The sequence below is a fragment of the Phocoena phocoena genome, chromosome 17 (assembly GCF_963924675.1).
Source record: "Phocoena phocoena chromosome 17, mPhoPho1.1, whole genome shotgun sequence".
NCBI classification, from domain to species: domain Eukaryota; kingdom Metazoa; phylum Chordata; class Mammalia; order Artiodactyla; family Phocoenidae; genus Phocoena; species Phocoena phocoena.
This window is the reverse complement of record NC_089235.1, coordinates 8676609-8688753: the sequence shown is the minus strand read 5'-3', so window position 1 is coordinate 8688753 and position 12145 is coordinate 8676609. Positions and strand designations below refer to the sequence as shown.

Here is a 12145-nt window from a genome sequence, read left to right as displayed (position 1 = left end):
CAGCCCTATCAAACTAGGCTACACAATACCCGGTATTAGATATTTTCTCTGGATGTGTATAGATGTGTGTAATATATGGAAAAGAGAACGGAAGGGCCCACCCCAGTCTGATCCCTCCTTTGGGGAGGGGTTGGTATTGGGGAATAGTGATTGAAGGAGTAAAATTAAGTTTTACTTTTTATACATTTCGTACATTATTTGTACATCAGTTTTTAAAAACTCTCCTTCGTGGCTCTCCATTGAACACAGTATGCAACGTACTTCCCCACCTGCATCCGACCATCTTTGGAACATTATTCCCACTCTCACCCCTGACCCTCACACGCCTCTCTGCCACACCACACCAGAATATCCCATCCCTCCACTGCCTCCAGGCCTCTGTCTATCTTGTCTTTTCCTCCTTTTGAAGACTGAGCTGCTGATTTTCATCCTTCAGAGCCCAGCTCAAACATCACTCGCATTAGAAATTGGTTGCTAGAAGTCTTACTTGGCAGATTTTCCCAGGGCCTTCTTCTCGGTTTTTTTGTTTCTAACGTCTTTATTCATTTTTGTACTCCCAGTGCCTACTCAGTGACTGTGGCCAAGTAAATGCTCAATAAATGGTTCCAAATGCATCAATGATAGAAACATTTTCTAGCAGATTGCTTTTTCATTCAATGTATCTCAAAGGTCCCACATTTCATTCTGTGTGAGTTAACAGATTCCGTAGAGACTAGGACTGTAATCAACGACATGAATGAGGTCCCAGCCTTTTACTGTTTCTATCATACAATGGGAACAACTGTATTTCTGGGCCAGCCAACCCCCATTTACTTTCAGTTCTGGTGAACTCAGCTGAGAATGTATTGCAGTTTATTTTATTCAAGTTCTGTGCCCATAAAGGTCTTCAATTACTTAACCCACAATAGGCCCAAACCCAAAACGCCTCTGGACCTCTAACTGGGAGGCTCTGCTAACCCAGGCCTTACCTCTTCATCGGCTTGGGTGAGCACTCTCTCTCCAGATTGGAGGACGTGTGTTTCACGTGCATTGCATTATAGGAGGTGTGAGTGTAGTCATTTTCATCGCTGTAGTCAGGACCCAGTAACGTCCGGGCCCAGGTTCCCATGTCATAAGGAGGAAGGGTTCCTCCAAATTCAGACGGCAAAAATTCAGGGTGTATTAGCTGGTGGAGGCTGTTTAAGTTGTTTCCATGCAGGAAAATCTGGAAAGAAAAAATAATTAGCAAGGAAAACATCCAAAACTTATGACCAAACATTTAATCTAATACACAACCTAGCAATGACAAAGTGGATGCACTGCTGGTGATCACGGGGTTTACAGAGGCGTTCAATTTTGTGTCTGTAGCTTAATCTGCATAAAGTGTTAATTTATTGCTCAGAAAAGGGCCTGAATTAATAGTCCTTAAAAGTGAAGTTCATGAACAAATTGGGTATTACTTGGCCATGGCCCAAATTTACACGTACGACGTCATCTCTTAATTATCCCTGCTGATGAAAAGAGTAGGGATGCAGCCCATCCGAAACCATCGAGTCATGCTTCACACACAGCTCCACATTGCTGTGTTCTCCCCCAGAGTACCCTCTGAACCCTCCTCAACCCTCTCCATCCTTCCCAAGCCTACACCCAGTGGCAACTTCTTTCTCAGTCTGTCCCCGTGGCACCTGCCCACTCTGGTTCTCCCCTCTTCCCCAAATTAACTCTTCATTGTGTGATGACTTCTAGTTTTTTCTGATTTGTTCATTTATGTCTTGCTTCCCCATAGCAAGAAAAGAATGCTCAGGAAAAGGGACAGTGTCGTCTTTCTCTTTTAATACTTTCTCTTTTAATACTCCCCTAGCTCGTCTTTCTCTTTTAATACTCCCCTAGCTCCCAGGGTGGTGTGGGCACAAGGAAAAAGCTCAGTGAATTCTTAGTCAGTGGAACTGAAAACTGGGACCTGAGAATTTACCGTGAGATATTTTTGCAATGATTTTCTGTTTTTGTCTGGATTTGCCAATACCTTCAACAAACAAGTTTGCATCTTCTAAGCATATGATAGATGGTGATGGAAATTAGTCAAGCAGGGGAGAAAACACCCCCAAATAACAACATTTTCAAACAAATCTATAAAGTGGATAAGCCACAAGTCGATAATTACCATTGCCTGCGATTTAGGAATTGACTCCTGAAAGTTTATCTAAAGTGCATCTGTATAAAGACATCGGTTCCCACACTTCTTCAAGTTGCAGGCTTAATGCGCATAAACTGTACTCAAGTATAGGGCCATCAGTTACACACACACACACACAATTAACCATGATGAAGTGTAAATGTGATTTTTAAAATACATAGAGTATAATATACCATATAAGTATTATGTTATGCTACATACTACATACTACAGGCATCCCTTGTTTATTGACATCGGTTCCCACACTTCTTCAAGTTGCAGGCTTAATGCGTATAAACTATACTCGAGTATAGGGCCATCAGTTACACACACACACACACAATTAACCATGATGAAGTGTAAATGTGATTTTTAAAATACATAGAGTATAATATACCATATAAGTATTATGTTATGCTACATACTATACTACAGGCATCCCTTGTTTATTGACATCGGTTCCCACACTTCTTCAAGTTGCAGGCTTAATGCGTATAAACTATACTCGAGTATAGGGCCATCAGTTACACACACACACACACAATTAACCATGATGAAGTGTAAATGTGATTTTTAAAATACATAGAGTATAATAATATACCATATAAGTATTATGTTATGCTACCTACTACATACTACAGGCATCCCTTGTTTATTGACATCGGTTCCCACACTTCTTCAAGTTGCAGGCTTAATGCGTATAAACTATACTCGAGTATAGGGCCATCAGTTACACACACACACACACACAATTAACCATGATGAAGTGTAAATGTGATTTTTAAAATATATAGAGTATAATAATATACCATATAAGTATTATGTTATGCTACATACTACATACTACAGGCATCCCTTGTTTATTGACATCGGTTCCCACACTTCTTCAAGTTGCAGGCTTAATGCGTATAAACTATACTCGAGTATAGGGCCATCAGTTACACACACACACACACAATTAACCATGATGAAGTGTAAATGTGATTTTTAAAATACATAGAGTATAATAATATACCATATAAGTATTATGTTATGCTACATACTATACTACAGGCATCCCTTGTTTATTGTGCTTTATTGCACTTAACGGATATCATGCTTTTTATAAATCGAAGGTTTGTGGCAGCCCTACATCAAGCACATGGCATCAAGTCCATTGGTGCCATTTTTCTAACAGCGTTTGCTCTCCTCGTGTCTCTGGGTCACATTTTGATAATTCTCTCAATATTTCAAACTTTTTCATTATTATTATATTTGTCATGGTGATCTGTGATCAGTGATCCTCGATGTAACTATCACACTTTTTTTGTTGTTTTGTATTTTTAATTAAGGTATGAACTTTTTTTAATAAAAATTTTACTTTTAAACTTTAATAATTATTAACATTTATAACATATTTACGTTGTTTTGGACAATTGTGCATTAATAGCATTTTTATGATTACCCAACTTAAAAGAAAAATTTTTGATACTTAAAGCATTAGGGTCATGGGTAATCAAAGAGTAATTTAAATTTATATACATATTTTTATTGCAAAGAAATGTAACAGGGTGACCGATGAAATGCTTTCCAGTATAAAAAAAATGTTATATGAGGCTATGATTCGGTGGGGGAAGTATAATGGAAACACAAGTTCAAGGAGAACAAAAAGAACATGTCAAGTTTCTGACTGTTAATGAGGAATTTGTTTAATAATTTTTTTTAACATCTTTATTGGAGTATAATTGCTTTACAATGGTGTGTTAGTTTCTGCTTTATAACAAAGTGAATCAGTTATACATATACATATATCCCCATATCTCCTCCCTCTTGCGTCTCCCTCCCACCCTCCCTATCCCACCCCTCTAGGTGGTCACAAAGCACCGAGCTGATCTCCCTGTGCTATGCGGCTGCTTCCCACTAGCTATTTTACGTTTGGTAGTGTATATATGTCCATGCCACTCTCTCACTTCGTCCCAGCTTACCCTTCCCCCTCCCCGTGTCCTCAAGTCCATTCTCTATGTCTGCGTCTTTATTCCTGTCCTGCCCCTAGGTCCTTCAGAACCTTTTGTTTTTTAGATTCTATATATATGTGTTAGCATACGGTATTTGTTTTTCTCTTTCTGACTTACTTCACTCTGAATGACAGACTCTAGGTCCATCCACCTCACTACAAATAACTCAATTTCGTTTCTTTTTATGGCTGAGTAATATTCCATTGTATATATGTGTCACATCTTCTTTATCCATTCATCTGTCGATGGACACTTAGGTTGCTTCCATGTCCTGGCTATTGTAAATAGAGCTGCAGTGAACATTGTGATACATGACTCTTTTTGAATTATGGTTTTCTCAGAGTATATGCCCAGTAGTGGGATTGCTGGGTCGTATGGTAGTTCTATTTTTAGTTTTTTAAGAACCTCCATACTGTTCTCCATAGTGGCTGTATCAATTTACATTCCCACCAATGGTGCAAGAGGTAAGGTATGAGCATTTTTTTAGACATAATGCTACTGCACACTTAATAGACTACTTTATCACAATACTCGCCTTTTTGCGCTGGTCTGGAACCGAACCCGCGATATCTCCGAGGTGTGCCTGTTTATTATAATGTACTATATAAGTATATAATAAATACTTGCTACTTTGTTCTGTTGTACTGATTTTAACTTGTGATGTAATGACATCATTTAAAGAGGAAGGGGACAAGAAGCTAAGTGTTAAAATTCTTCACAAGAATACTGTAGCATTTCAGAAAACATTGTACATTTTCTGACACTGGATTGTTGGCTATGACTGAATTTTAACAAGAATTTTTTTGAAGAAATTCACATATTCTGGCTTTTGCAAAATGTCTCACTGGAGGAATTGTAGTATTTGAAGCATGGAAAAGCTGGAGCAAAATACTGGCCCTGGTACCCACCCACGCAACACTTCCAGTTCTTAGAGGAAAAGGAGCGCTGTTGAAACTGGCCCTCTCTCCGGGGGTCCTGTGGGGTGGAGGAATTCAGCAGGTAGGAGGTGGAATCCCCACCTGTCAGATTCTGTTCTGCACCCAGAGCTCCAGAAACCCCCTTCAATGGCACAGCACAAATGTCGATCGCTTTGTGGGAGGAATTCCCACTGGATCCTTCTTAAGTAGAAAATGAAGCCAGTGGGAAGCATGAAGCCACACTGGGAACAGTCTAGGGCACTTCTCTGCCCGTATCACTGTCGTGAACCCCAGACAGATTGCAGAATGTTCCAGAATGTCTCTGCCTCTTGGGGCTGGTGTATTCTAGTTCCCAGTTCCACACTCATTTGGGGACAGCGGAATTACCCCGTATCCCATACCCTACTGCCGTGTTTCCTAAGGATCTGGAAGCATCTGAGGTCTAGGAGTTAGGAAACCTGCAGAGTGTGTAGGGGAGGGTGTCCCTCACATCGTCATTCCCCCCCTGAATACTGAGAGCTCTTCCCCAGCACGGGGTCCCTGGGGCATAGAGGCCTATGTAAGGCGCTGTAAGACTGACACTGGTTCCTTTAAGAGGTGATGTCCCTGAGCCAGGTGATAGCTGAAATCCGAAAGCTTACAAGAAAAGAGAGCTAAATGGGAAAGAGAAATTAGTGTCATGGAGTCTCTACTACGTGAATGGCTTTATGCTATCTGTCTCATTAAATTACTCCAACCACTCTGTGATGTGGGTGTTAGTTTTTCCATTTTACAAATGAAGAAACTGAGATTCCGAGTGGTTAAAGAATGTTCGGTTTCTCAGCTAATCAGAATGCCATGAAAAAATACCCAGCTCTGGTGGAAGAGGCTGGCTTCCCAAATGTCATCAGCTGATGCAATCAAGATTTTAAAAGCCTTCTTCCTACGAGCTCTATTATTTCCAAAGAAGAATGCTTCCCCAATCTCAAAGGTGATGGAGCTGGCAGCTATGACCCAAGAGCCATGGGGAAAAATACAAATCATCAGTATTCTTCGTAGCAATAATATATTCACAGGACAAAATGCTAGCTCTTAAAATATTCCATGAATAGGAAGCTGCTTGACTCCATATTTCCCACAAGCATTTACAGTAAAAGGGGCATCTGGTATTTGCATGCCTTCCATGTTTCCTTTGGTTTGTCACCCGGACTGTAAAATAACTCAGTTACTCAATTACTGATTAAATCCAGGCCATTTGCAAACTCCAGCTGAGGCTCAAATGCTCAGGGACTACAGAAAAGCAGGAAAAAACACAAAAATACAGAGAGAGGGAGAGAGAGAGAGGGAGAGAACAGGCTTCGTAACTGTGCCTCTGAATCCCCCCTTTGGGTTTTTGTTTTCATTACCCGTTTCCTGGTCTTGTCTTTAAGGAATGGCTTGATGAGCGTATACAGGGCATGAATGTACCAGGGCTGGTTGACAAAATGGACTCCTCCGAAGCGGGCAGGAAAGCTGTCCTGGGTGGAAAGAAAGAAACGCACACCAATGAGCGCACATCACAGGTTAGAGGGGAGCAGCCTGCTTCTCTCAGACTGAAGCACCAGCTCGCGGAGGGAGAGACAGGAAACACACTTACTTCCCAGCTGTTAAGGTCTTCTCTGTTCCCCTTGCCTCCCTCTTCCCCCGAGGCTCCACAACTGAGAAATCATACATCAGGCCTGTCTTTTCCAAGTCACAATTATATGACCTCCGACGTGACACCAGAGCGTTTGCAGCCCAGATAGTGAAGGAGTTGGGATTCTTCGTAGTGTCAGGGCACCAAGGCTTCAGTTCCCATGAGCCCTACAAGATGGCTGTCTTTACCCTTTACTCTCATTCTCTGCTCTCCAGCTCCAGCCCTCTCCACTGGGTGATCATGACAATAACTCAACTTTCTGGGTTATTGAAGCTGTGTAGGGAGGGGTTGGAAAAGGATTTCAAAGGCTCTTCAGAGATGGGGCTCTCTGAAATCCTCCAAAGTCTGACAGCATCCAGCATCTGTGGCTGCTTTTCACAGATTTCAGAACTGGCTCCTTACTTCAACCTGGGATCCACACAGTAGGTCCCAGGGACAGACATTTGCTCATTGATGGGCTAGTTGATTCCCCTAATTGAGGTCCTCCTTTTCTGCAAATGAACACATTTTGTAAATATCAGGAAATAAGAGCATTTAAAAACATGCTTTCAATTTTAGAACCCAGCTCAGGGCATAAGCTTACACTTTAGAAGCCGAGAAGCTGCTTTGCATGCTAATTAGATCCACAGAGCAAGGGACCTTGACCATAAAACCTGAGCTAGTCCCACAGCACCGGGTCCTGAGTTCCTGATATAGAGCTTCCAAAGATTGCATTCGTGTGGTTAATGGCATTCAAAAAGAAGGAACATCTAATGCAATTCGAATTGCCAAGTGCGCTGGCAATCAATTTCATTGCAACAAACATCTTTGTAGAATGTTAGCAAGATGGGATGAAAGCAGAAGGAGCCTCGGCCACTAGCTGCTCCTTGCGGTGTATGAAATGCCCTGCCTGGGTCTTTTTTAGTCACAAAGAATGAGGGTTATTAACTTTTTTCAGAACCCTTTGAGTCTATAGGCTCCATGGGCACCTTCTACATTGAGACCTAGTTTCCAATGTAAGTACATGGACCTGTGCTTAAAGGTCAACCTTTAAAAAGTTTAACAATAATTTTGCCTCTATCTAGACATTTTACAGAGTACAAAGGAATTAAATATTTTGAAGGGTAAACTAGACAATTTCAGTAAAAGGTCTTTGTTTGGAGGGGTATGTATTTTTTCTTTTGTTTATTCTATTTTTAAAAAAACTTAATGAATCCACCAAGTAAGGGTGGAGAGACCGTTTATACCGATTTGCACATTTGTTATAATCTCTCACTATTCCAAATGTAAATTTAGAAAAGTAGAAGTTCTTAATAAGGTTCTCTTTTCTCTTTCAGGTACAGTTTGGGATCTAAAAATTCTTTGGTTTCTTAAAAAGCAAGACCTTTCCCAGAAGGTTTTCCTTTGCAATGAGCACTAAGCAATAGCCTGTCTTTTAGGGCCTTTTGAACTTGTTATCCAGAACTAAAAATAACTATAATTCATTGTCTTACATGCTAAACAGGGGTTCTGGGTCTGTAGAAGGAGAAAAAGAGCAAAGAGTTTATCTGTAAACCAGGGCTTTACTATCCTTTTCTTTTTCTTTTTTTTTTACATCTTTATTGGAGTATAATTGCTTTACGATGGTGTGTTAGTTTCTGCTTTATAACAAAGTGAATCAGTTATACATACACATATGTTCCCATATCTCTTGCGTCTCCCTCCCACCCTCCCTATCCCACCCCTCCAGGCGGTCACAAAGCACCGAGCTGATCTCCCTGTGCTATGCAGCTGCTTCCCACTAGCTATCTACCTTACGTTTGGTAGTGTATATATATCCATGCCTCTCTCTCGCTTTGTCACAGCTTACCCTTCCCGCTCCCCATATCCTCAAGTCCATTCTCTAGTAGGTCTGTGTCTTTATTCCCATCTTACCCTTAGGTTCTTCATGACATTTTTTTTTCTTAAATTCCATATATATGTGTTAGCATACGGTATTTGTCTTTCTCTTTCTGACTTACTTCACTCTGTATGACAGACTCTAGGTCTATCCACCTCATTACAAGTAGCTCAATTTCATTTCTCTTTATGGCTGAGCAATATTCCATTGTATATATGTGCCACATCTTCTTTATCCATTCATCTGATGATGGACACTTAGGTTGCTTCCATGTCCTGGCTATTGTAAATAGAGCTGCAATGAACATTTTTCAATAGGACCAATAAGAGGGTTTTTATTTCTATTGAGAGTCTATTATATAATATATTTCTAGGTTGGTCAAGTGGAAGAAAACTCTGTAAATACTACTGCAAAGGCACTAGGTAAAATCTCAAAGAAAACATTAACCTTTACAAAATATCTAGAGACTCCTAATTTTTGTCTGTGGAATCTCAGTCCTCAAAGACAGCAGCACCATCTTCGATTTGTGTCAGAAGAGATTGAAAGAAGACAGGGCTGAGACCCATCAGTTGTCTGTGGGTTGGCCCTGGCTTGGAGTGTGCCATCTTGAGGGCATATGGGATCTTACTGATCTCATTCAGGTCGGAAAACGAATATGTGCAGATAAACACATGTAACAAGGCTCTCCTGTGTAATAAGGGCAATATGCAAATGGTATGGTTATCCTCGAATGAGCCTGACTGCATTATTAATTAGTGTGTGTGTGTGTGTGTGTGTGTGTGTGTGTGTGTGTGTATTGTGCAAAGGGAAGGATGAGGGAAGGGAAAATTAGAAAACAGAGGGCCCTTTTAAGCAATGCCCATCATTCTTAGTCGTTTTGCCTGATCTCATTAGCAAACCACAGATAAATGGGAAGTTGTCTGTCACACAAATGTCTCCCAGGACCCCAAAGGAGTCCACCACCCTCACGAAGGTGCATTTCTTAGGGGCTGGAGCAGACCTATCTCAATAGGGTAAACCTTGATTCCATGACAATGTGACATTTTGTTTTTCAGAGTTCTTGGTGACTAAAGAGTATGCTCCAAAAACATACCCCAGGTTCAAGAACGTGGCATTAATTTCTGTGTATTTCATGCATTTATCAATAAAGATATAATACAATTTTGAATTATAAACATATTCAAATCATTAAAATTATCTTTTCCCTAGTTTATTTTAAATTAATTTATTTCCTTATTACAAAAAATATACCCATTCTAGAAGAGTACAAAATTGATTAAAAAAATTATTTGAAAAATTAGAACATACAAAAAGATAAGAAAGAAGAAAAGAAAAAACACCTACCATCCTACTGCGAAAGACTGTTACTTACTATGTTCTATGATTCAGGACAGGCTACGTTATGTTATAGTAACGCACAACCCCAGCTTTTTATCATTTAAAACTGGAAAGATTTCCTTCTCATTCACACAGAACGTCCTTGCAGGGTTGGCAGGAGCCGGGCTTGACTTGTTCTCGGCCAGGGATGTAGCCTCCCCGTCTGGAACAGGGCAGCCACAGCTGAGGGAAACAGCGTGGGGAATCGCACCTTAGCTCTTAACGTTGGCTGCCAGAAGGGACATGCTTCACCTGTCACATTTTACAGGCCAAGCACGTGGCTGACGTCTAGGGTGTCAGGAAGTACAATTCTACCATGTGGCTGGTAAAGAAAAGACCAGAAGTGCTGGTGAACAGCACTAATGATTACCCAAGCTCTCCTTTCCTTCTTCCCTTCCCTTCATTTCCGGTATTCCCTCCTTTTCTTCCTTCTTTGCTTTCTAAATGGGATCATGTTTTTTTTTTTTTTTTTTTTTTTTTTTTTTTTTTTTATGCGTTACGCGGGCCTCTCACTGTTGTGGCCTCTCCCGTTGCGGAGGACAGGCTCCGGACGCGCAGGCTCAGCGGCCATGGCTCACGGGCCCAGCCGCTCCGCGGCATGTGGGATCTTCCCAGACCGGGGCACGAACCCGTGTCCCCTGCATCGGCAGGCGGACTCCCAACCACTGCGCCACCAGGGAAGCCCGGGATCATGTTTTTACATTGGACAACTGATGGCCTGCTTGGTACTCGTGGAATAATAGCAAATAATCAGTGTCAAATAATACAAGGTAGAGTTTACAGAGGAGAGGGGAAGACAGAAAATTGCCTTTGTGTAATGACTGGTTTACTGTCTTTAATTCCTCACTGAACAATCAGTTCAGACCTTGCAACTCTTTTTTTTTTTTTTTTCGGTACGCGGGCCTCTCACTGTTGTGGCCTCTCCCGTTGTGGAGCACAGGCTCCGGACGCGCAGGCTCAGCGGCCATGGCTCACGGGCCCAGCCGCTCCGCGGCATGTGGGATCCTCCCGGACCGGGGCACGAACCCGTGTCCCCTGCATCGGCAGGCGGACTCTCAACCACTGCGCCACCAGGGAAGCCCCAGACCTCGCACCTCTTCAATTCAGCACATACTTATGAGTGTCGACTACAGGACAAACACTGGATTATATTCTTTGAAGCACTTGGCAGAAATGGCCATCGCCACGGCCTTCTGGTACTTTGACTCCTTCTCCCTCCTTCTCTACCTGAGCTCTACTCATGCCCTCGGCTGCTGAGGTCAGGTTTGTGTCCCTTGGTGTCCTTTTTTTGAACTTACAGTCATGCTTCTCTAATATTTTTCTTTGGAATAGTGGTGACACAAGAGGCAGCTTGGAGTGCTAACATCACTATAATCAATCCTTCCTCTAACCCCCAAGTCACACAAATACATGTTCACACTAGATAATCTAGCAAGCATATCTTCCAAACTAACTAATATTCTAACTCCACATTCAAAGAGTGCTACCTCTAAATCCCTCCTAAATGGAATACTGGCTCAATGATTGACCAGGAAATCTGAAGCTAGGATCCCCTCTTTGCTCTCTGAATATTCAGAGAAGGCTATTCTCATCCATCTGCCTTATTTTCCTACACCAGATAAAAATCAGAGCGTTCAAGGGTTATTAAAATAAGGATCTGATACCCGAGAGTGTAGGAAGTAGGGAGGAGATATGGGGGTATATGTATATGTATAGCTGATTCACTTTGTTATAAAGCAGAAACTAACACACCATTGTAAAGCAATTATACTCCAATAAAGATGTTTGGAAAAAAATGAATGAAGGAGGAGCCAGTGACCAAGAGAGTGGTGGGGTAATAAGAAATAGGTCTGAACATGCGGGGGAAAAATTTTTTTTAAGAAATTGGGAAAGCCAGTTGAGTGGGATAAATCAACTAGGAAAGAGAAGGAGATAGAGGAGGTTCTACTGTACATTCTATTGTTCAGAAATGTAACTGTGGAATGAGTATTGGAGATGGGACTTTATTGTGGAAAATAAGAGGGTGAACCAGAGTCACAGCATCATGGATGTGGCATGACACTTTCAGAGCCGTGCAAGGTACCTGGGCTTAGGACTGAGGTTAATTAAAGAATCAAGATCAGCTCCCTAGAAGGAATTCCCAGGGAGAGGATAACTGTTAACGCCCTGCGAGGCTGATAAATGGGTAACAAG

At 41.6% G+C, this 12145-nt stretch overlaps 1 protein-coding gene across 1 annotated transcript in view; it reads right to left on the bottom strand.

Annotated features, from left to right (window-relative positions):
• Nucleotides 1–12145, bottom strand: part of CLVS1 (clavesin 1) — a 137215-nt gene that overhangs the window by 21120 nt on the left and 103950 nt on the right. The window contains exons 3-4 of the mRNA XM_065895580.1: nucleotides 6449–6559; nucleotides 969–1204 (exon numbers count right to left, since the gene is read on the bottom strand). Coding sequence (XP_065751652.1) covers nucleotides 969–1204; nucleotides 6449–6559 — 347 coding nt within the window. The remainder of the gene's footprint in view (nucleotides 1–968; nucleotides 1205–6448; nucleotides 6560–12145) is intronic.